The following is a 25245-nucleotide window of genomic DNA, read 5'->3' as shown; positions in this document are numbered from 1 at the left end:
AGTTGAGAAAGTTAACTAGAATCATTTGGCTAAAATCAAAACAACATTCAATGCATACAATTAAAATAGAAGAAGTTATTTTTCCCTCCCAATTTCTCCTTGCTATAATTAGCATGGCCCAAGCTTCCCTGGTAGATGGTTAACAGTATAACTAACCTGCTGCAAAAATGCTTCAGAGTTAGGGAACACAACCTGCTTCCTGCTCCTGAGCTCAGCTTCTTACAACTGACACAAGACACATGGCCCTTAGTAAAGCAGCTGCTCTGACTGCTTGCTATCAGAGGGCTTTCCCTTCACCCCCTCCCCTGGTTCTTGTCCTGCAGACAGCGAGCTGCAAAAGACCAGAAGTCCAAGTGCAGACAATGCGATGTTTATTGGGGTTTAGTTTCCAAGCAAGCACAGTCTGAAGCTCTTCACACCTGTCAGGCTTATCTCTGTACGCGGATTGAGTCTGTTCCCCAGTGTTCTGTTCCCAGCTCTGACACCACAGGCCTTTACCCCATGGCCCACTTCCCCTCTTCCCAACTCCCAATTGCCCCATTCCCCTTCTTAGCAGGCTCAAATATACCTGTACTGTACGCACCTAGTCCCACCCCTTACCACTTCTGGTCATGTTCTGTTCTGGAGGGTCGTGAGTTAGGATCTTTGTCCCACCTCTTTTGTACCCCACTGGAGGAGTAAGGAGAGAGGTTATACTCCAGTCAGGGGCAGGCATTTCTCTGGTCTTTTTAGTGTGTTGTACCCCCCCCAATCCCTCTTGACCCTTCTGACCGGTTGCTTGACCTTGCCTCAGGATAGGAGCTGAGGCCGTGTGAGCCTCTACATTGCATTCCCACCATGCCCTGCTCCATCTCTTTCCTCTTCCCATTATACTAACAAACCCGGCTGGCTGTGGGAAATGCAGCACAGTTTCTTTGTTCTTCACACATTAGTAAGGATGTGAAAGCAGCAAAGAGTCCTGTGGCATCTTATAGACTAACAGATGTTTTGGAGCATGAGCTTTCGTGAGTGAATACATGCGTGCATCCGATGAAGTGGGTATTCACCCAGGAAAGCTCATGCTCCAAAACGTCTGTTAGTCTATAAGGTGCCACAGGACTCTTTGCTGCTTTTACAGATCCAGACTAACACGGCGATCCCTCTGATACTTAAGGATGTAAGAGTATCAAAAGTTAAACCCAAAATTCTATCTCAGGCTAACAAACAGGCTTATATGCTAACACTCCACCCCCTTTTCCTTCTGGGATCCTCCTGCCCAGGGAAAAACATAGGACATGCGGTGACACATTTCCTGAGAGGGCCAGGTATTAAGATGGAATGTGTCAGGGCTCCATTTGCCCCACTGCTTCCTATGCAGTATAGTGCCCTGCACCTTCCCTTGTACGGACAGACTGCAGGTATAGTCCAATTAGTCCGATCAGACTCCCCACAGTGATGGGCCCGAGAAGATTGCGTCCAGGTTATCAGTTACACTTTGGCGGAGGGTCTATAACGTTACTTATACAGAGAGGTTGTTCTTTGTGGGGCTGTGTCCCCCTTAGCCACCACAGTATACAGTGCAGGATTAGTATACTTAATAATAGGTCAACAACCATAATGATCCACAGTAACACCGGGAGCCCTGACCCTTGTGATATAGTCCAAAATTCAGGCCATTACCAAGAACTCTGCTTCTTCCCTTTTGACAGGGTTAAAACCCGGTAACACCATTCTGGAGTGTGTATTTGAAATGTGTCCAGTTATTGGCAGTTGCAGCGAGCTGCCTCTGCAGTGTCCATGTACTTTTGTCCAGATCACAAGTCCACTGGATAGTCTCAGAAAAATGGGGTTTTGTCCAAGCCAGCTTGACCACGTGGTATGGAATTGGGTAGTACACACTGGTTCGATTGTTCAAAGCAATGAGTTCCACAGATCCATTTGTGTACCATAGTCCTGATGACAGCATGTAGATGTATGTAACTGTGCCAGATGCTTGGTCCCCAAATGTTGTGCACATTCTCAGAAAACACCCCATACATATCCCCCCTAATGGTCCCTATTTGCAACAGGACGTTAATTCTGCAACTCCATGGCCATTGGGGAGGGACACATTCAAATATTTTCTCTGGGCAAACAATTACTTAACTGAATTATTGTCCATTTTACACCATTCCATCCTCCCCATCTGTCCTCCCATGGTTCCCAGGGAGCTCCTCGCTGTCTTATTATTCCCATAGGACTCATGGGGACCACGTTAGCAGCCATCCCATTCCAAGGTACCATGGTAACTATTAAACAGGTGCCAGCCCCAGAGCTGAGCATTTTATATCCCCATACTCACCTCCCCTTCCCAAGTTAGCCTTCTGAAGCCACCCCCCCACCCATGTCACAAGGTTCCTGTCCACTGAGTTAGCCGCAGGTTCACTTTTGCTGCCCTTTTCCATCCCATTGTGATTGCAGACAGTTGCTGTGCCAGTAGCTCATTGATTTGCTTCTGCAATTTTACATTTTGGCTTATGAGTTACTTTAGTTACCCAACGGCTCCTCAGATTTCATACATCCAGCCCTGGGTTTCCTGCTGCCCACAAATCCCTTTTCCAGCGACGATTCCATGTGCATCTTCTCACTCCTCAATTAAATTGTTGCTTCAACCCTTCTATGTATGTGTTGCAGTTGGGGTGTACCTGGTCCACCCACCATTCTCTGGGGTGTACCACCCATGTAATGGACTGGAAAGACATGTTGAAAAACGCTGGTTACACCCGCTCCCTTATCACATCTGACTTAAGTGTCTCGGTGGAATGCATGGGGCTGGGTTGCTCTAAGGGAACTGTGTTTTGGCTTCTGGGTAACCAGTGAGGTATTATAGAAGCTGCTTTATGCTGCCTTGGTGAATCTAAGTATTGGAATATCCACCAGATTTGGGGATTGTTTGCTCCATTCTTTCCAGTTTGGCCCTAATTGAGGCATCTTTTTCCTGGGACCCTGGTCACACCTGATAAAGGTACTGGTCCAGTACTATCTGGAAATGGTAGAACTGACAGCAATAATGTGGAAGAAGCAGCAGTGTTCAAGAAATATTCCTTTCAGTAACTGGGGAAAAGGTAGATGCTATAGTCATATCATATGATGATGCAATACTTTCCATTCTGTTAGTAACAGAGGAGGATGCTAAAACAGTCCCTATTAAAGTTAGACCTTTTAAAATCAGCATGGCCAGATAACTTGCCTCCTAGAGATTTAAGAGAACTGGCTGAGGAGCTCACTGGATTATTAATGTTGATTTTTAATAAGTCTTGGAACACTGGAGAAATTCCAGAAGACTGGAAGAAAGCTCATGTTGTGGCAATGTTTAAAATGGATCAACAGGATGACCCAGGTAATTATAGGCCTGTCAGTCTGACATTGATCCTAGGCAAGATAATGGAGTGGCTGATACTGGACTTAATTAATACAAAATTAAAGGAGGGTGTGACCCTACAAGCCTCTCAATGCCCACTGGCAAACGGTTCACTGCCTGTAACTACAAACCTTACCAGGCCTGACAAACTCACTGCACATAACACTCACTAGTGTCATAATATTTATCCAAAGAGTATCTTGCATGATATCAGACCAAACTGTTGTCATGCTGGTAATGAATATCATTGTGTGATATAGAGAATTATGTTTATATGCTGGAAATACATTAGTAAAACATCTCTAGACCAAGCTAATAAAGAGGTTTATTCTACACAAAGGAGTGTGAGTTTGCCCGTCTGCCTAGGTCCAGCTTTGTAAGCCAGAGACAATGTCAGTACATTTGTATCGGAGGTAAATACCAGTTATAAAGAGGCTGAGAAGACAGCATAGGGGCAGCTACCCGCAGCACAAGCCACAAGAAAGAATAACTTCATCTGGGGAATGTGACAAAGTTCCTCCTCTGCCTTGGAGGGCCCTGCGCTTTCCGGCACATTTGTTCGCCTCAGAGGTCCATGGCAGCCCTTAGTTGGGCCACTTTTGCTAGTGGCTCAAACCTGCCATTTCCTCAGCTAACCTCATCACTGGCCAGCATAGGGGAAAGGAGGAGAACAAACCGCGCAGTGGATCAGGGACAGACCAAAGACCTTCTGCATCTGATGTGACTCACAGTCGAGGTCAACTCCCCTTGTGTAAAGTAAGGAGTTGGGCGGGGGGTGGAGATGGGGGGAACCCAGGCCTGCCCTCTACTCCAGGTTCCAGCCCAGGGACCCGGGGATAGCAGCTGTCTACAACATCTCCTGTACTAGCAGTGTGACAGTTCCAATTCCCTGGGCTACTTCCCCATAGCCGCCTCCCAGCACCTTCTTTATACTCACCACAGGACCTTCCTCCTGATGCCAGATAGCGACTGTACTCCTCAGTCCTCCAGCAGCACACCCTCTCACTCTCAGCTCCTTGCACACCCCTCACTGACTGACAGGAGGTCCTTTTTAATGTAAAGGGGCTGTTGTCCCCTTACTAACACTCAGTGGTGGTGTTTTTTTTGCTAGCTCCCAGCACTAAAAGGGGAAGGGTGGATGGGAAATCAGGACCCTGAGACTGACAGTCCCCAGGGGCAATAGGGAGAGGCCAACTCCCCAGGTCAGCCTGACAGGGCAGGCAGGCTAATCAGGAATTCCAGAGGCCAGGGTGGATCCAGTCTTTCGTGTGAGCTGGAATTGCCTGGGTCAGACAGAGCAGGGCTAAGCTAAGGAGAAAGCAGGGGCCTGAGCTGAGCTGGGGAGCAGAGCTGTGCCAGAGCCAGAGGGGCCAGAAAAGAAGCCTAAGAGCTGGAGGCAGAACAGCAGCACTGAGGCAGGGGGAGCTAGAGCTGAGGCAGAGTAGGGGGAGCTGGGGCTGGAGCTGTCCCTAGCCAGGTGCATTACATTAAGTCAGGTGTCCTGATTAGCTTGCCTGCCTTAATTGGTTCTGCTAAGTTCCTAATTGGCTCCAGGTATCTCATCAGCCTGTCTGCCTTAATTGGTTCTAGCAGGTTCCTGACTGCTCTAGAGCAACCCCTGCTCTGGTCACCCAGGGAACAGGAAACTATTCATCCAGTGCCTTCCACACCACCCTCCTGTAGCCCTCTGGCCTGGAGGGCTGCTATGGCTTCTAGGCCCTGGGCTTTTGCTGCTTCAGCTCCAGCTACTTCTTTGTCTGGACCAGACCCCTCCCGCTTTCTCTGCTACCTGGTGGACCCCCTGGTTGCTGCTGCTCCTGCTGCAGCTCCTTGGGGGGACCTGCTGGCCTGTTCCCCAGGGAAGGGGAGTGAGGGACCCTTGCCTCAGCTGTTGCTGCTGCTGTGGGCAGGAGGGACCCTTCTCAGGTGGACCTTTGATCTAGTAGACAAAGGCAGAATGAGCTCCAGTGACTGGCAGCTGAAGTCGAATGCTTTCCGTGATATATGGCTGTCCTAGCCAGTGCCGACTGCTTCCCATTCTCATGTTTGTGCTCCAACCTGCCATTGAGATTTGGCTGCTCAAGATCAGGGTGCTCGAGTTTGGAGAAACCTGAGCTCTCTGGCAGGTTAGAGCACACAGCTTGGAATAGCAAGTGGCAGTGGGGGTGCCCTGGGGCTAAACACAGAGGTCCACCCTTAAGGTCAGGCATAGGGTGCGGAGAACCTAGAGTACTAAGTGCCAGAAACAGTGGTACTGAGAAGTGGGTCAGTGGTTTGGAGCTGCTGGGCTAAAGATGATGGATGATCTTTATAAAAATAATGATTTTCCTGATCTATCCGCTGACAGTGGGACTGAGGACTCGATTGGACAGTGGGATCATTTCTTGAATGCTTATGGGATGCTTTCTTCCTCTCTGAAACAGGGGAACATCCTTCAGTGTTTGTAAAACTCTGAGAGGCTTTTTGGCAAAGGCAATTGGGTGATTACTAACCCCTCCTCCTTTCTCCTCACCCCCAGCACATACTCATAGTGAAACTGAACTTTTTCTCTGGCTGAGCTTATTCAACAGAGGCCAAAAGAGAACATCCTCTTCCCTGGTAAAACAACAGCAGCTGCAGCTTGGAAGAACAGTGGAGAAGTTGGCTAGATCTGCAGGAAGAGACATTGTTGTTCCTCAGGTGGAGAAAGCAGCACACAGGTTTGTGTATGTCTATGGGGGAAAGCAAATTTGTTTTAAACTCCAGTGATATGTTTAAAGGGAAAAGGTTTGTGAAAATGCTGGAGTCAGAGGGAGAAAACCCAAGAAACAGGCTATTTCTCTATATGTTTAGCCAGCAGAGAAGGTAGCTCTACCACGCCTGCTGCAGGCACAGTGATAGGCAGGGAGATGACAGCTTTTCTATAGCAGGTTTCAAAATCTTTTCTAGACCAGATTAGATTCTGATGTCTCCTAACCTGATTGTAACTACAGTTAATGTGGGTTTTGCATGTGTGTGTTATATCAGACCATATGCTAGTAACCTTCACATAAAGACAGGAACCATCCTGGCCCTCAGAGTCTGCAGGTGTCCAGTGTTCAGGCATGCTTCAGGGTGATTTAAACCCCTCCATTTGTAAAGTCATAGACGTTAGAGATGGAAAAGGCCTCGTGGATCACCCACTCTATCTCCCCATGAATGCAGAGTTGTTCCAGAAAGGATATTTAAAGGAAAATTTTCAGTCTAGTTTTAAATGTCCCAAGTGGCAGGGTTCCCATCTCTCCCCTTGAGGAGAATAGTTTGCAGTCTAGTAAAACACATCTCACACTCAGGAAATTTTTCTTCATGTTCAACCTTAGTTTTCTCTTGGTGTAGCTTTATTCTGTTACTCCTGTTATACCCTCTTGTATCACCATAAATAATGTTTCTCCCTTCTTGGTGTTAAAACACTTAGATAGTGCTAGACAGTTATTTTCTGCCCTTAGCTGTGATGTAGCTTAGCCATACATATGTAGCTCTTTTAATCTTCCCCAATCTCTTCAGCCCTCGGATAATTTTTCCTCTTCTGTGCACTCTCTTCATTTTGTCAATAGCTCTTTGGAAAGGTGGTGCCCAGAATTAAATGCAATATTGATGGTGCAGTATCAACAGAGCCATATATTAGGGCTGTTTTTTCCTTGTTCTCTCATGTGATGCCTTTGTATCTGCAGCTCCCCCAAAACACCTGGCCTTTCTCCCCCCTGTAGTTCCCACCCCTATGTTTCTTTTAGTAGAATGTTTCCCAAGTTTCTCCCTTCCACTCAGTCTGTAGTTTGGATTATTTTCCACAGATGCATTAACTGCTTTTCTCAAGATGAGTCTCATTTCTCATTTTCTGTTAGAATCTCTCTGGATCCCTTTGTATTATTTCTCTCCTCACTGCTCTTCACCAGTCCTCCAATAATGGGCTGGATTCAGCAGAGGTTTGGTGTGTTGCACAAAGAGGTGCAGGTAAAAGGCTGTTGAGCAGGATGGGTGGTTTAAGGGAATCCAGACACCCAGATAGGGGAATGTTAATATGGAGATGAGGATGGGCACCAAGAACAGGCACATGCCAGTCATGCCTGCTACAGGTATTTGGGCACTGACTGCAAGCTTGAATCTCTGGTCAGCTCTGAGAGCTCCACTGCACTCACTGACCATCTCAGATTTGGGGGTAGACGCGGGTGTGGTACCTGTCTCTTTTGCGTTTTTCTTGTGGGGTTCTGCTTGCACTTAATTATTTGTATGGGGGCATGAATATTTGCAGGAGGGAGGGTTTGACTACTGTTGTGGAGTCAGTTATTCATTTGCATACGGTTCCCTCTCATTCCCCTTGCATCTGATGAAGTGGGTATTCACCCACGAAAATTCATGCTGCAAAACGTCTGTTAGTCTATAAGGTGCCACAGGATTCTTTGCTGCTTTTACAGATCCAGACTAACACGGCGAACCCTCTGATACCTCTCATTCCCCTGCCTTTTTTCTTTTATCCCTGGTTCCTGTCTATCCCCCTTCTGTTAACTTCATGCTACTCTTTTCTTGACTAAAGCCTTAGTTTCTTCTTGCAACCAGCTGGTCCTTGACTCCTTTAGAGAATGAGCAGTATTAATACCCGAGCAGGCATAGGGCTGTGTGTCTATTTGTTCACCCAGCCACTAGGTGGAGGCTCTGCATAGTACAGGTGGGATTTTCAAAGGAGCCTGAGGGCCCTTCTGATTCAAGAAAGATGGTCCTGGATCACTGAGGAGGTGGAATAAAAGGACTGTACTATCCTGGGGAGCAGGGGTGCTCCAGGAGAGTGCTATTCTAATAACATAGTACATGCTGTGTATAGTGTCTTCTCTTGGGTGGCTGAGTGCTGACAGTAATGGACTGCTAATCCACTGTGCTCTGCACACATGGGTTGTCCCCGCCTCCGGTCAAATCAAATGTACATACTCTGCATTCAAATACCCATACACGCCCTTGGGCACTGCAGAGCAGGCTCTGCACATTGGCTGCTCTCCAGTACAAGTGTGAGCAAAGACAAAACCTGTGTCTACACTTCCTGTAGCATGTAAAATACAGCACTACACATGTAGCTACACCCCGCTGTGACAAGCAGGCCGTGTCCACACATCTCACTGAGGTGTGTAGCTACACGCCGCAGGGAAGGGCTCCAGCGGCAGGGAGGCAGTGGGGAAAAGCTCTGGCAGCTCCCTGCTGCTGGAAACTTTTCCTGCTGCCTCCCCCTGCCACAGCCATTCCCTACTGCCAGAGCCTTTCTCTGCTCGCTGGGCTTGCAGTGTCTGTATGCTACACACTGCCACAAGTGTGGACATAGCCTATGGGTCAGGCAGAGTCCTCTGTGCTGAGCAGTAGCAAGTCTCAACTCCCCGGCTTGCCATCCCCTTCCTCTCCAGGTAGGAGGAGGAATGGGGTGTGGGTAGAGAGTCAATATAGCCAAAACTGAGGAATTCAAAAATCACAAGCCGGACCCCCTAAACTTCTGACGTTGACTTAAATTTCACGAGACTTTAAAAAGTGCTATATTGTTTTCTTGCCTGTCTCCTTATTTATTTACTGTTTGTGTTTGTTTTAGGTTGAACATTGAATTCTAAGCAGTGTTGACAACTTTTATGATTTTATTATGACTTCATGGAGTCGTGTGAATACATCTGACTCTCAGTTTCTTATTAAGTTTCTAGCTCTCAGAGTTGGAGAGAAAAGCTTGAAAATTGAGGAGATCGTACCCTAAAGGCTCAAAAACCAGAAGGCAACTAAAAATAACCTCAAATTTATTAGTTGTAAAAATCCTGAGATTCTTAAGCCAATCTTGTGGGGTTTCTGTCTTACTCAGGGTTTTTGAATGGTTAGGTTTTGTGATACCATGTAAATGGGCTCCTGCCCTCGGAGGGGAGGGAATAAAATGGTGCTCAGCTGAGGCCACCCCTGCCCCCAGCACTCCCCTCGACTCATGTGTGCAGAGGAGACACCCCTCCCTCTGGGGTAGAGGGGCACTTGGATCCAGGTAGTGCCTCCCCTTCCCTTTGCCACGTGGCCTTGGGGAATACAGAAGAGAGTTGGCAGCCAGAGACTCCAGCTGGTAGGAACTGGAGCATCCGAAGCAGAGACCTCTGGACATTCCCTCCTACAAATATTTCTCCGACTTGCTCTGCCCTTTGCTGAGTGACTGTTTGCTTCAGCCCTCCCCGTCCTTCCTCATGGTCTCTTCACCTCGGCTTCACACCTGCCCCTTCTACCCTCTCCCCTCTCCCCCTCACCCCTTCCCTTCACACTTAGCTGCCCCCCTCCTAGATTAACCCCCCCCCCAAGGAAAACATGCTCTTTGTTCATTTTGCTGGTGTGTAAGACCCCTTCCCTCACCCTCTGTCTGCACTGTCTGTTTAGACAATATTGTCTCATTGGTTCCTCGCCCTGCCTCGTTCATTTGTCTGTATCCACCTATTGTCTCTTGTCTTATACTTAGGGTACGTCTACACTACGGGACTATTCCGAATTTGCATAAACCGGTTTTGTAAAACAGATTTTATAAAATCGAGTGCGCGCGGCCACACTAAACACATTAAATCGGTGGTGTGCGTCCATGGTCCGAGGCTAGCGTCGATTTCTGAAGCGTTGCACTGTGGGTAGCTATCCCGTAGCTATCCCATAGTTCCCGCAGCCTCCCCCGCCCCTTGGCATTTCCGGGTTGAGATCCCAGTGCCTGATGGGGCAAAAATCATTTTCGCGGGTGGTTCTGGGTACAGCCTCACCCCTCCCTCCCTCGCTGACAGCGGCAGACAACCGTTTCGCGCCTTTTTTGCTTGGTGAACCGTGCAGACGCCATAGCACAGCAAGCATGGACCCTGCTCAGCTCCATACCGCAATCGTGGATGTTTTAAACACCTCGCGCACTCTCGTGCAGTATATGCTGAACCAGGACCTTCGAACCGAGGCGAGTAAGAGGCGGATACGGCAGCGCGGCGATGACAGTGATGAGGACGTGGACACAGAATTATCTCAAACCGCGGGCCCCGGCGCTTTGGAGATCCTGATGGTAATGGGGCAGATTCTATCCATTGAACGCCGATTTTGGGCCCGGGAAACAAGCACTGACTGGTGGGACCGCATTGTGTTGCAGGTGTGGGACGATTCCCAGTGGCTGCGAAACTTTCGCATGCGTAAGGGCACTTTCATGGAACTTTGTGACTTGCTTGCCCCTGCCCTGAAACGCCATAATACCAAGATGAGAGCAGCCCTCACAGTAGAGAAGCGAGTGGCGATAGCCCTGTGGAAGCTTGCAACGCCAGACAGCTACCGGTCAGTCGGGAATCAATTTGGAGTTGGAAAATCTACTGTGGGGGCTGCTGTGATGCAAGTAGCCAAAGCAATCACTAAGCTGCTGCTACGAAAGGTTGTGACTCTGGGAAACGTGCAGGCCATAGTGGATGGCTTTGCTGCAATGGGATTCCCTAACTGTGGGGGGGCGATAGATGGAACCCATATCCCTATCTTGGCACCGCAGCACCAGGGCACCCAGTACGTAAACCGGAAGGGGTACTTTTCAATGGTGCTGCAAGCACTGGTGGATCACAAGGGACGTTTCACAAACATCCACGCGGGATGGCCAGGGAGGGTTCATGACGCTCGCGTATTCAGAAGCACTACTCTGTTTAAACGGCTGCAGCAAGGGACTTACTTCCCAGACCAGAAAATAACAGTTGGGGATGTTGAAATGCCTGTCGTTATCCTGGGGGACCCAGCCTACCCCTTGATGCCATGGCTCATGAAGCCATACACAGGCAGCCTGGACAGTGGTCAGGATCTGTTCAATTACAGGCTGAGCAAGTGCAGAATGGTGGTGGAATGTGCATTTGGCCGTTTAAAGGCGCGCTGGCGCACATTACTGACTCGCTCAGACCTCAGCCAAACCAATGTCCCCTATGTTATTGCTGCTTGCTGTATTCTCCACAATCTCTGTGAGAGTAAGGGGGAGACCTTTATGGCGGGGTGGGAGGCTGAGGCAAATCACCTGGCCGCTGATTACGCGCAGCCAGACACCAGGGAGATTAGAAGAGCACACCAGGAAGCGGTGCGCATCAGAGAAGCTTTGAAAACGAGCTTCATCAATGGCCAGGGTACAGTGTGACTGCTGTGTTTGTTGATGAACACCCAACCCCCTTGATTGACTCAGTCCCTGTAAGCAACTCCCCCTCCCCTTCGAGTACAGCTTACTTATGCAAATAAAGTCACTCTCATTTAAAAAGCATGAATTCTTTATTGATTCATTATAAAAAGAGGGAGAGAAGTAAGGGTGTGCTTTGGGAGGAGGAAAGGAGGGATGGAGAAGGCCATTAAAAAAAAAATTCAGAGTAACGACATCCTTCTGGTTGGGCTGTCCACGGGGGTGGAGTGGGCGGGTGCACGGAGCCTCCCCCCACGCGTTCTTACACGTCTGGGTGAGGAGGCTAAGGAACATGGTGAGGGGGGAGGGTGGTTATACAGGGGCTGCAGCGGCACTCTGTGATCCTGCTGCCGTTCCTGAAGCTCCACAAGACGCCGGAGCATGTCAGTTTGATCACGCAGCAGCCCCAGAGTTGCATCCCGCCACCGCTGATCTTCCTGCCGCAACCGCTGATTTTCCTGCCGGTCTTCCTGCCGCCACCTCTCATCTCGGTTGTCCCTCCTGTCCTCACGTTCACTGGCCTCTTTCCTGTAATTTGAAACCACGTCCTTCCACTCATTCAGATGACCTCTTTCATTGCGTGTAACTTCCATAATATCCGAGAACATCTCATCTCGCGTCTTCTTTTTCCTCCGCCTTATCTGTGCTAGCCTTTGGGATGGAGGAGGGACGCTTGAAAAATTTGCAGCTGCATGAGGGAGATAAATATTTAGAAAGATACATTTTACAGAACAATGGTTATACTCTTTCACAGTGAAAAGCACTATTCACCTTACATAGCACATGTGATTTCCCTACAAGGTCGCATTTTTCATCTTAATAGTGCCTGCTTGCAGCTCTTGGGTTACAGATCTCAGACACAGGTCCAGGCATCAGGATTCAGCTTGCATGCGGCCATGGTAAGCCACTGTCTCAGTGATTTACCCCTCCCCCCCAACGCATGGCTAATACCACGCTAGCTCCCTGCTAATCAACAACCTTCCCCCTCCCCCCCACCCACTGCTTGTCCGGTAGCTTGGGGAAGATCGCCTCGCCGATGACCAAACAGAAAAGATCATCGGCATTTCACTCCTCCCCTCCCCCCGCTTCGCTACGTGCAGGAAAGTGTTTTTTTTAAGCTGCTGCATTCCACGAACCCAGTAGAAAAATGGCCACCCCCCTTACTTAAATTCCTGATTTCTAACCAGGTTATCCTGAACGATATCACTTTGCTGAGGATAACAGAACAAGATAAAGAGCGGATGCTTCTTGAATGCCAGCAGTCACCGGGACCATACGCCGCTATGCTTTGCCACGCAATGATACCTGATTACTTGCTACATGCATGGCATGGTAAAGTGTCCTACCATGGTGGGCGGAACAAGGATGCCTTGCCCAGAAACCTTCTGCAAAGGCTTCTGGAGTACCTACAGGAGCGCTTCATCGAGATGTCCCTGGAGGATTTCCTCTCAATCCCCGGACATGTTAACAAACTTTTCTAAGTAACTATACTGTCTGCGAATGCGTCCCAAGTCCTCAGGGCAAATCAATCATTAAAAAAGGCTTGCTTAAAAAACACTGTTTGCTATTTGCAAAGGTACACTCACCAGAGCTCCCTTCCATGGCGTCATTCTCTGGAATAGTTGCTTGTGAGGGCTGGGAGCAGGGTAATTCCGTCAGGGTGATAAAAAGCTCCTGGCTGCTGGGGGTCACGGAGTGCTGTGTGCTCTCTGCGAGGTCTTCCTCTTCTTCTTCCTCTTCATCTTCCCCGTCTGACATGGCAGAGATTACAACCCCCACCTCGGAATCCACGGTCAGGGGTGGGGTACTTGTGGCGCAGCCCCCTAAAATTGCATGCAGGTCATCATAGAAGCGGCATGTTTTTCGACCTGCCCCGGACCTTCCGTTTGCTTCTTTGGTTTTCTGGTAGGCTTGTCTGAGCTCCTTAACTTTCACTCTGCACTGCACGGAGTCCCTGCTGTGGCCTTTATCCGTCATAGCCTTAGAAATTCTTTCAAATACTTTTTCATTTCGTCTTTTGGAACGCAGTTCTGTTAGCACTGAATCCTCTCCCCATATAGCGATCAGATCCATTACCTCCCGAGCGGTCCATGCTGGGGCTCTTTTTCGATTCTCAGGAGACTGCATTGTTAACTGTGCTGATGAGCTGTGCGTGGTCACCTGTGATGATGAGCTCTCCACGCTGTCGAAGCAGGAAATGAATTTCAAAAGTTCGCGGGGCTTTTCCTGTCTACCTGGCCAGTGCATCCGAGTTGAGAATGCTGTCCAGAGCGGTCAGTGGTGCACTGTGGGATAGCTCCCGGAGGCCAATACCGTCGATTGCGGCCACACTAACCCTATTCCGATATGTTAATACCGATATTAGCGCTACTCCTCTCGTCGGGCAGGAGTACAGAAACCGATTTAAAGAGCCATTAAAATCGATATAAGGTGCCTCCTAGTGTGGACGGCTGTGGCGTTAAATCGGTTTTAGGCTCCTAAAACCGATTTAAACGCCTAGTGTAGACCAGGCCTTAGACTGTCAGCTCTGTGGGGCAGAGACTGTCTTTCAGTTCTGTTTCTATAGCACCAAGCACAGCAGGGACCTGGGCCAGGACTGGGGCTTGTAGGTGCTATGGGGCTTATCAGTTGGAAGTGATGGAGGAGAGAGACCTGGGTGTGTGGGTCAATCACAGGATGACAATCAACCACCAATGTGACGTGGCTGTGAATAAGGCAAATGCGACCCTCGGATGTACTAGGTGAGCCATTTCCAGTGGAGATGGAGAAGTACCAATACCATTGTACAGCACTGGTGAAACCTTATTTGGAATACTGGGTACAATTCTGGTCACCCATGTTCAAGGAAGATAAATTCAGTCTGGAACAGGCTCAGAGAAGGGCTGCTAGGCGGATCAGGGGAATGGAGAACTAGCTTATGAGAGGAGACTGGAAGAGCTTGGCTTGTTTAGCCTAGAAAAAAGAAGACTGAGAGGGGTTCTTACTACTCTATAAATACATCAGGGAGTAAACACCAGGGAGGGGGAAGGGTTAGTTAAGGTAAGGACAATGTCGGCACAAGAACAGATGGGTATAAAGTGGCTGTGAACATATTCAGGATGGGAATTAGGAGGTTTCTGACCATCAGAGGGGTGAGCTCCCAGAACAATCTCCCAATGGAATTGTGGAGGCAAACAATTAGTTTTAAGAGAGATCAGGACAAATTTATGAGTGGGGTTGTGTGTTGGGGCAGCTTGTGACAGTGGGGAGCAGGGCTCAGCAGCCCTGCGGGTCCCTTCCGGTTTATGTCTGTAGCATCAGGGATGGCCACAGCTAGAGATGGGTCACTCGACAGGATGGGCCAGGACTCTGAGGTGGCACCGAGCATTCTCTCTCTCAGGTGTTCAGTTGGCTGGTTCTTGCTCACAGGCTCAGAGTCTAACTGATGGCCATACATGGGGTTAGGAAGGAATTTTCCCCCAGGACAGATTGGCAGAGACCTTGGGGGTTTTGTGCCCTCCTCTGCACAAGGGCATACACAGGTATGGCTCCACATAAAACATCTTCCTATCAACACAGTCTGTCACACTCATCCTTAGTGACCACAGCTTCCATGCTGATGACCCACCCCATGCTTAAGCTGCCCATCTCTAAGCTCTCAGTTCCTTGTTCAGCCTGCAACCAGTGGTGGATTACGCTTTTGTGGGACCCCAGGCCAGAGCAAGGGGGGGCCCTCCCCACCCCTTCCAGGCCCCATTGGAATAGTGGCTAATCTACCATTACCTGCAATTCTCATTCAACTCTACCACTCATCAAAACAGCCATTTACTTGACTTGGTCTTCACCAAGCACTGCACTGTGTCCGATCTTTCCCTCACTGAATTCCCCCATTCTCGCCACCCTTTCATCTATTTCAGTATTAACCATCTTCCCCTCACCCTCAAGCATCACCACCTTCCATGACTTCCAGTCCATCAATGTCAATGGTTTCTCATCGGCTCTCAGCCCCCTCCTTCCTGCATCCTCCTCCCTTTCACCCATTGATAGGGTTGTTGGCTCTCTCCATACTTCACTCTCCTCCACACTTGACTCTTGTCCCAGATTGCAAGATCTGACCTGCCAACCCCAAGTCCTTGCTCACCCCTCACATCCACTTCCTCTGCTCCTGCTCTCACGCTGCAGAGCAGCTCTGGTGGAAACCGACCAGGCCAACTTCCCTCACTACAAATGGGTTTTCTCTTCATTCAGTCCTGCTGTCTTCCTAGCTGAAACACTCTACTTCTCCTTCCCGGTTGATTCAACAACCTGGCATCCCAACTACCTATTTGCCACCTGTGATTCACTCTCCACTCCTGCCTATGCGCAAACATGGCTTAGAATCTGTAGTTATGCAGATGAGTCACAAATCAATTTCTCAGATGAACACCTGTGACCCTCCCTCCAATCCTGCATCCCATCATATCTTTCTGACATCTCTTTGTGGATGGCCAGCTCAACATGGCCAAAACTGAATGTTTGAGCTTCCCCCATATCTCAAGCATCCTCATCTCCCCAGTTTCTCAGTCACCATGGATAAAACCACCATTCCCCCAATTGCTCAGGCCCATGGTCTGGATGTCATCTTTGACCCCACCCTCTCTCTAGACCAGTGGTTTTCAACCTGTGGTCCATGGACTCCCAGTGGTCTGCAGACTATGTCTAAGATTTCAAAAGGGGTCCGCTCCTCCATTTGAAAATTTTTTTAGGTGTCCACAAATGAAAAAAAGTCTGAAAATCGCTGCTCTGGATCCACATATCTAGGCCATGTCCAAATCTGATGTTTCTACATATATAATATTTCAAAAATTCAGCCTCTTATATCTGTCCAAACTTGTAAGGCATTTGTTCAGGCCCTCATCATCTCATGTCTTGACTACTGGAGCCTCCTCTTTCCTGTCCTTGAATTCTGCTGCATTGCCCCCATGAAGTTAAATTCATGGAGGTTAAGTCCATTAATGGCTGTTAGCCGGGATGGGTAAGGAATGGTGTCCCTAGCCTCTGTTTGTCAGAGGGTGGAGCTGGATGGCAGGGGAGAGATCACTCGATCATTAGCTCTTAGATTCACTCACTCTGGGGCACCTGGCATTGGCCACTGTTGGAAGACAGGATAGTGGGCTGGATGGACCTTTGGTATCACCCAGTATGGCGGTTCTTATGTTCTTATGAAGTTCATTCAAAACACTGTTATTAAGATAATCTTTCTATCTCATCACTTTTACCACTTTTCATCTCTCCACTGGCTCAACCACCACTCAATGTAGCAAACACAAATTCATTGCCCTTAATTCCCAACACAATTTAAAACCATCCTACCTATAAACTACTAGTTTGTTGAACTCCATCTTCACTCTGCTACTGGTGGCAGACTTGACTGCATGTGTCTCTGCTTCTCCCACAAGCACCCTGTACTTTTTCCCATACTGCCTCCTAGGCATGGGGAAATCTCCCCAAACTGCTGAAAACCTACCTCTTTGTGTAGTCCTTTGTCTGTGTCAGAGGAAGACTAGGGAATTGGAAATACTGCAGGCCCTGAAACATAAACAGAAGTAAAAACCAATTATAGATTCTTTCCATGTGTATCTTTCCATTACAGCCAAAATGAAGGAAAGGAGCTATGCATTTTATATACCTCTCCCCCCACTTCCAATATTACTGAAAAGTGTGAAATAATCAGACAACTCACATGTGCTCTCAGGCTTAACTTCACCTTAATTACGTTTTTTTTTTGTGGGGGGATTTCCTTAGCTTCCTTTTAAATATGGGCTGAAGCCTCACAGAGGTCTTTTTCTCTGGGGAAGAAGACATTGGTGGTCATGGACCCATCTCCCCATTGGTATGGGAGTCTTGTTTATCATAGACTCGTAAGATTTCAAGAGGTCATCTAATCCAGTCCCCTGCACTCATGGCAGGACTAAGTATTATCTAGACCAGTGGACCATATGTACTCACAGAGTCTAAGATGAAGAAGGAAACATTATGATAATTTAATCTGACCTTCCATATCACATAGGACATAGAACCTCCCCAAAATAATTCCTGGTTGAACTATAGCAAATTGTACCTATAATCAATTACTCTCACTGTTAAAAATTCATGCCTTATTTCCAGTCTGAATTTGTCTGGCTTCAACTTTCATTTTATACCTTTCTCTGTTAGATTGAAGAGTCCATTATTAAATATTTGTTCCCCATGTCAGTACTTATAGACTGTAATTAAGTTGTCCCTTAATCTTCTCTGTGTTAAGCTAAATTGATTGAGCTCCTCGAGTCTATCACTACAGGCAGGGGCGTCTCCAGACCCCAGCGCACCAAGCGCGTGCTTGGGGCGGCATGCCGTGGGGGGCGCTCTGCTGGTCGCCAGGAGGGCGGCAGGCGGCTCTGGTGGACCTCCCGCAGGCGTGCCTGCGGAGGGTCCACTGGTCCCGCGCCTCCACCGGATCCTCCGCAGGCACTTCTGTGGGAAGTCCACCAGAGCCGTGGGACCGGCTACTGGCAGAGCGCCTCCCGCGGCGTGCCGCCCTGCTTGGGGCGGCGAAATGTCTAGAGCCGCCCCTGACTACAGGGCATGTTTTCTAATCCTTTAATCATTCTCATGGCTCTTCTCTGAATCCTCCCCAATTTATCAAAATCTTTCTTAAACTGTGGACAACAGAAATGGACACTGTATTCCAGCAGTGGTTGCACCAGTGCCAAATACAGAGATGAAACAATCTCTCTACTCCTACTTGAGATTCCCCTGTTTATGCATCCTAGCATTGCATTACCCCTTTTGGCCACTGTATCATGCTGGGAGCTCATGTTCAGTTAATTATCCACCAACACCCCCAAGTCTTTTCAGAGTCACTGCTTCCCAGGATAGAATCCCCCAGCCTGTAAGCCTGGCCCACCTTCTTGATTCCCAGATGAATACATTTCTATTTGGCTGTATTAAAATGCATGTTGCTTTAGTTATAAGCTATCCCCAGAAGTGTATCAGCTACAAATCTATGTGAGAGCTACAACTGCCTGAATAGCCACTAACTCCTAACATTTCTCTTCCTTTTCAAAAAAACTAGGAAATTCACTGACAAAAAACCTTTTTAAAGTATTTCCTACCCTTCCAAAATGCTGTGTACAGCAAATCTCAAACCTCTGAAAACCAGGAAATACAGATTTAAGATACAGCCCACACAACTTGAACCCTGCCATGTTTGAGCGATGACCCAATATGCTCATAGCTCACATATTCACCTGCTGTCTTTGCAAATGGTGCATCTCACTCGGGTTAGGGCTCTTGACAGCTGTAGCACAGACAAAAGCCTTCTCTTTGCTAAGGCAAAACTTGTCTTTAGATGAGCTGTGCTGACCAGGAGCTACCTGTGTCCATTCTACATCCAAACTCTTAGATTGTTCCCCACCAACGATCCCACATGTGTTACATTTTACACCCTTTATCCCCATTTACAGCCCCTTCCTCGTTACTTACAGGATTCCACCCACTACTGTACTTTCATTTACCCTTCCTTAAACCCACAGATTACTCTCATATCCCACCTCACTGTTGACAGTCTCCATGCACCACCACTGGCACGACTGACACAACCTACACAACCCAATGCTGAAATGATGCATACTGGAGTCCTCAAGGTGCACATGTTCCCCTTGTCTTTGATCATGCACCTGGGGGGCTCAGACCAGATTTCTTCATATTACAGTCACTGCTCTTTGATGCTTCTCACACTAATCCCCAGATTTCCTCGTATCACAGTCACGTCTCTACCAAGCTGCTCCAATTAATCCCTCCACCATTCAGTACAGCTACACCTAACACAGTGAATGCAGCTGGGGTGCATGCTGATAATTCCCAGTGGCTATTGCTGCTTCAAGGCAGGTAGAGTTAAGTTGTATAGGCGTGTACATATCCGTAAGGTCATTCCAACTTTCATGTTACATTTCTATTACATTATCATCTGAATTATTTTAAACTTGTTTAATTCATTATTTCAATGTTTTTTAAATCAAATATTTCATTTACAAAACATTGAAATAATATTTCAGAATATTTCCTTTCACAACATTTTTGAGATTTGAAAACTTTTGCCCTGAATTAGGCCAAAACAAATTTCTAAGTCTGGATTGGGGGGCGGGGGCCAGTAGTCAAAATCAGGTCCAAATTTTCTTCACAATTTTTAGTAAAGTGTCTTCAAAATGTGTCTTTCACATTTCTCTTCTTTTGCATTTAATTTTCGGCCATAATCTTTTCCAGTTTAAAGGCAGAGGGGCGACTTCATATTTGACAAAAAGGTATTCAGAGATGGTTGCTGACGTTTCTCTTATATCTGAATATCTGTAGTACGTTCTTCTGTGGAAAGGTTCTTCTAGGTTTTAAATATAATTGTTTTTCAACAGATATTTCAAGTAAAAATGGAAAGCTGGATACGGAAAGAACAAACTGATGGTAAGGAAATAACAATCAGGCCTCTATCCTCTCCCTTCTTTGCCCTTAATTAATATAAATATAAATATAAATATTTAAAGGTTTACTGTCTGCAGGTGAGCTCGTTCCCCTTTGAGATTAATGATCTGCACTGAGTGTTGATGCAAATATCCGAAATAAGGGTAAGAACCCCTAGGAACAAGGTCAGCAGTGTAGCAGGGGCTCGTGACAAAAAAATATTTAAAATGGGATTTTATAGTTGGGAACTTTCTTATAATGAGTATAAAGGCTGAAGAGCCAAGGACAGTGCATGCACTGAAAGCCACTCTCCCTAACCCAGATGGTCAGTGCACCACATTCTGACCCGCCAGGAACACTGCTGTTCCAATCCTGTCTCCCTCAAGTGTAGAGCTGGCCCAGACTGCCTGGTCTTCTGGGATGTGGACCAATGTCCACTAGTGACTCTCATGAGGCCAGTAAACCACTGATCACTAGACCTGAAGTTAAACTCTCAGAGGTGAGAAGTTAGTGCCCTAAGATCCTGATCCAACTCTTAGTGAAGTCAGCGGAAAGATTCCCAGTGTGGAGTGACTTGAATGGGAGCTGGATCAGGCCCTAAATCACTGTGCCATTCAAATCCAAAGTGCAAATGTTTTAATCTCTGCACATTCAAATGTCTATAGCTGTATAGGCAGAAATCCTCAAACCAACCCATCTCTACTTGGTTTTCTTTGTAATGTCATGAATATCTCACACATGTTCCCAACAGCCCCAGGGGACTTCGGCCGCTACACTGGGGAATCAGAACTGAGAATCATCCTTGTAGGTAAAACTGGAGCTGGGAAAAGTGCAACAGGAAACACCATCCTTGGCAAGAAAGTGTTTGAGTCCAAACTCTCACCAAAGTCTGTAACTGCAAAATGCAGTAAGGAGACAAGCATCTGGAATGAGAGGAATGTGATGGTGGTTGATACTCCTGGCATTTTTGACACACATGTACCAGTGGATGAAACTTGTCGGGAGATCAGTCGCTGTATTGTAGCCTCCTCCCCAGGGCCCCATGCTATCGTTCTAGTGGTGCCACTGAGCCGTTACACTGCGGAGGAAAAAAAAGCAGTCAAACGAATACAAGATATTTTTGGAGCTGAGTCCATGAGGTACATGATCCTGTTATTCACTCGGAAAGACGATTTAGAGGATACTGAATTAGAAGATTTCATAAAAGGCTCTGATGCCCAAGGCCTTTGTGAGCTGGTAGGAAAATTTGGAAAACGATACTGTGCTTTCAACAACAGAGCAACTGGAGAAGAACGGGATGCCCAGGTGAATGAGCTGCTGGGGATGGTAGATAAGATGGTGCAGGAGAACAGAGGCACGTGTCTCACAACTGAGATGTATAAATATGCTGAGAAGAAGCTTCAAGAGAAAACAGAGGAGCTGAAGAAAAACTATGCAGAGCAGCTGGAAAGAGAGAAAGAGAAAATAAAACGTGATTATGAGGAGCAAATAAAACAACTCGAGGAAGAATTAAAAATAAGGGATGATGAAAAGAAGAAGATAATGTGGCACAAAGAAGTAGCAGAAAAGGAGATGGTTTTGCAACAACAAAAATTGAGACTTTTAGGAGAAAAAGAGAGAGAATATGCTGAAAAACAAGCAGGAGCCAGGGAAGAAGCTGAAAGTGATATAATATGGAAAATGGTTTTGGGTGCTTTTACACTTGCTTTTGAAAAAATTAAGGGTTGGTTTAATGATGACTGAGCTACATTTAACTTCTCAAGCCTGTTATATAAAAGTCGCAAATGAAGTTTCACTGCTCGTTAAACCTACGGACCCCAACATTCTGCATTTTAGGACCAAATTAATCCCTGGTGTAGCTCCACTGAAGCCAGTAGAGCTGCACAAGGAATGAAATGGGCCCTTAATTGCTAAGATACCTTCTCACTTGTGCTAGTGACTCTATCACATGCTTTGATAATGTATTCCAAGGGCTAATTGCTATCACTGTTATAATGCATGCATTCAATGTGTGCAATATAATTACATGACAGTACAAACATAAACAATATACATAAATGATAAAGGCATATATATTACTATGTACGCATCTGCTGTGCAGCTATGCACTGCTGGGCCCCTGCTCCAGGAACACTTCAGGAAGCTAATAAAGAAACATTTGTCTTGTAGATTCCTTGATAGATAAACAGAAAATTTGGGAAATAGAAACAGGAGACCCGATCTGAGAATCATACAGGTGAAGAACAGCATGGAAAGGAATTATCACCCTGTTTTTGTACATTAGTTTCTAATCACGAAGGAGAATGAGGAAGAGGTATTTGAATAGAAAGGAAAAGACACTGTGACTTTAGTTATAACCTATACAAGATTCCAAGAATGAGAATTTGTGCTGGGAAAAACTATAAACATGTAAACCACTATTCCAAGGTGAGCAGATATTTGTTTGCTTAGACCAGAACCTAGTGCAAGTGCCGAGTGGAATAAATATAGATGCTTGCTTACCAGAAAGGGACTTAATCCAAATGGGTGGTACCCTGCAAAAGTCACTCCTTAGTATGATGGGAGAAAGAGTTTCTTTACTACTCCACACGAACTGAAGGAGTTTTTTGACAGCCCATCCAGCATGAGAGGCTCAGAATGAGGCTATGTCTATATTATCAGCTGGGGTGCGATTCCCAGCTTGCGCAGACATAGGCTAGCTCTGAGCTGGTACACTAAAAATAGCACTGTAGCCATGACAGCATGAGCAGTGGCATACGCTAGCTTCCCTGAGTATAAACCTGCCTGAACCTCAAGGCTGTGCACTCGGGGTGGCTAGCCTGTGCTACTGCCCATGCAATCATGACTATTTTTAGCACACAAGAGCTAGCATGAGTCTGCCTGTGCAAACGGGGAATTACACCCCTAGCTCCAGTGGTGAGCTGCAGCCGGTTCCCACCGGTTCGCGGGAACCGGTTGTTAAATATAGAAGCCTGTTTAGAACTGGTTGTCCCAGGAGGGACAACTACTTCCCAAAGTATCAGAGGGGTCGCCGTGTTAGTCTGGATCTGTAAAAGCAGCAAGGAATCCTGTGGCACCTTATAGACTAACTGACGTTTTGCAGCATGAGCTTTCGTGGGTGAATACCCACTTCTTCGGATGCAAGTGGGTATTCACCCACGAAAGCTCATGCTGCAAAACGTCAGTTAGTCTATAAGGTGCCACAGGATTCTTTGCTGCTTTTAGTTCCAAAAGGGCTTTTAAATTTAACAAAAGCTCTAGCAGCTCCTTGCCCTTCCCCCAGTCCCAGCTCACCTCACTCCACCTCTGCCTCCTCTTCTGAACGCTCCCACAGCTTCTCCTCCCCCTCCCCAGCTTCCCGCGAATCAGCTGTTTGCGCGGGAAGCCTGGGAGGGCTGAGAAGGAAGCAGTGGCTTCCACCAGGTAAGCTGGGGCCGGGGGCGGGGGCGCCAGCAGGAGGAGGGCTCCAGGCACCGCACCGCCCAGCGAGGTTGCGGCCCTACCCGGGGGCCGGGCGGCATGGCTCCTGTCCGGCCCCTGGGTCCAGCTGCGACCTCACCGGGCAGCGCGGCTCCTGCCCGGCCCCTGGGTCCGGTCCTGACCTCGCTGGGTGGCGCGGCTCCTGCCCGGCCCCTGGGTTCAGCTGCGACCTCACTGGGCAGCACGGCTCCTGCCCGGCCCCTGGGTCCGGTCCTGACCTCGCTGGGTGGCGCGGCTCCTGCCCGTCCCCCGGGTTCAGCTGCGACCTCGCCGGGCAGCGCAGCGTGGCTCCTGCCCGGCCCCTGGGTCCAGCTGCGACCTTGCCGGGCAGCGCAGCGCGGCTCCTGCCTGGCCCCTGGGTCCGGTCCTGACCTCGCTGGGTGGCGTGGCTCCTGCCCGGCCCCCGGGTCCGGTCCTGACCTCGCTGGGTGCGTGGCATGGCTCCTGCCTGGCCCCTGGGTCCGGTCCTGACCTCGCTGGGTGGCGCGGCTCCTGCCCGTCCCCCGGGTTCAGCTGCGACCTCACCGGGCAGCACAGCGCGGCTCCTGCCCGGCCCCTGGGTCTGGTCCTGACCTCGCTGGGTGCGTGGCATGGCTCCTGCCCAGCCCCTGGGTCCAGGCCCGACCTCGGCCGGGCGGCTCTGGTCCCAGCCCCAGCCCAGCCCCTACCCCAGGCAGTGTGGTAAGGGAGCAGGGAGAGGGTGTTGTATAGAGGGCAGGGGAGTTGGGGGCGTGGATTAGTGTCAGAGCGGTCAGAGGGCAGGGAACAGGGGGATTTAAGGGGGGCAAGGGTCCCGGGGGCAGTCAGAAAGGAGAAGGGGTTGGATGGGGCAGTGGGGGGCAGTTAGGGGTAGGGATTCCAGTGGCAGTCAGGGGACAGAGAGAAGGGGTTGTTGGATGGGGTGTAGGGGTCCCGGGGTGCCATAAGGAATGAGAGAAGGGGTTGGATGGGGTCGCAGGAGGCAGTCAGGGGACAGGGAAGGGGGGTGGATAGGGCAGGGGTCCCGGGGGGGGGGCTGTCAAGGATCATGGGGGTTTGGATGGGGCATGACCCCCCGGGGGGGGGCATGACCCCCTCATGGGGTGAGCAGGAGGGAACCGGTTGTTAATATTTTGGCAGCTCATCACTGCCTAGCTCCACAGGGTAGACATAGCCCAAGACTCCCTCTTCAGTGCTGGGCCCAGGGGGAAGGCAGAGCACAATCTATGAACTCCCCTTACATACATTCCTTTAGACATGAGTGCCTGGGACTCACGGTTTTCCCTCACTATTATTACAGATGGTGGTTGACTCCAATTTGCATAATGTATTTATATGGAAATACTTTACAAGGTCTTGTTAGTTTGTTTTTTAAAGCAGAAAAAATGGAAAGCTGTTACTCTTTTCTGCAGTGAAGTACTCAATAGTATAGAATTGAATCATTTAAATCAGAGCAAATTTAATTCATTTCTAGATTTTGTTCCCTTTTTAAAAAATGCCTGTGAAAATCGCATTGTAGGTTCCATGTTTTTGTCTCGTCGTAACTCCAGATCAAATTTGCTCACTCTAGATGTTAAAAGGTATTTTTTTCCATTGTTAGTACTGCAAACCCAACTTGGGAACTGAAAGTTAAACCTGATTCTTTCTGATTTATCTGTCACCAGTCAATAAAGGGTCTTAGATAACAATTCAGCTGTATTACTTACTATTGCAAACTTGGACTAGCTAGGAGTGCCAAGGGTTTGGTTAGCTTACTATGTGACATCCTTTTGCATTCTATGCAAGATTT

General features: G+C 48.2%; 1 protein-coding gene across 2 annotated transcripts; it reads left to right on the top strand.

Moving 5' to 3' along the window:
• Positions 1-5271: 5271 nt before the first annotated feature.
• Positions 5272-22725, top strand: LOC123363401 (GTPase IMAP family member 4-like). Of its 2 annotated transcripts, none has more exons than XM_045004322.1 (4): positions 5272-5505; positions 5950-6078; positions 19952-20000; positions 20749-22725. In XM_045004322.1, the coding sequence occupies exons 3-4, from the start codon at positions 19967-19969 to the stop codon at positions 21738-21740; spliced, it is 1026 nt and encodes a 341-aa protein (XP_044860257.1). In that variant the 5' UTR covers positions 5272-5505; positions 5950-6078; positions 19952-19966; the 3' UTR covers positions 21741-22725. The 2 variants fall into 2 exon arrangements, with proteins under 2 accessions (XP_044860257.1, XP_044860256.1); XM_045004321.1 differs by having other exon boundaries at positions 5898-6078.
• Positions 22726-25245: the final 2520 nt, after the last annotated feature.

Source organism: Mauremys mutica, chromosome 2, assembly GCF_020497125.1.
Source record: "Mauremys mutica isolate MM-2020 ecotype Southern chromosome 2, ASM2049712v1, whole genome shotgun sequence".
In the NCBI taxonomy this organism is placed as follows: domain Eukaryota; kingdom Metazoa; phylum Chordata; order Testudines; family Geoemydidae; genus Mauremys; species Mauremys mutica.
This window is presented reverse-complemented; position numbering and strand designations above follow the sequence as displayed.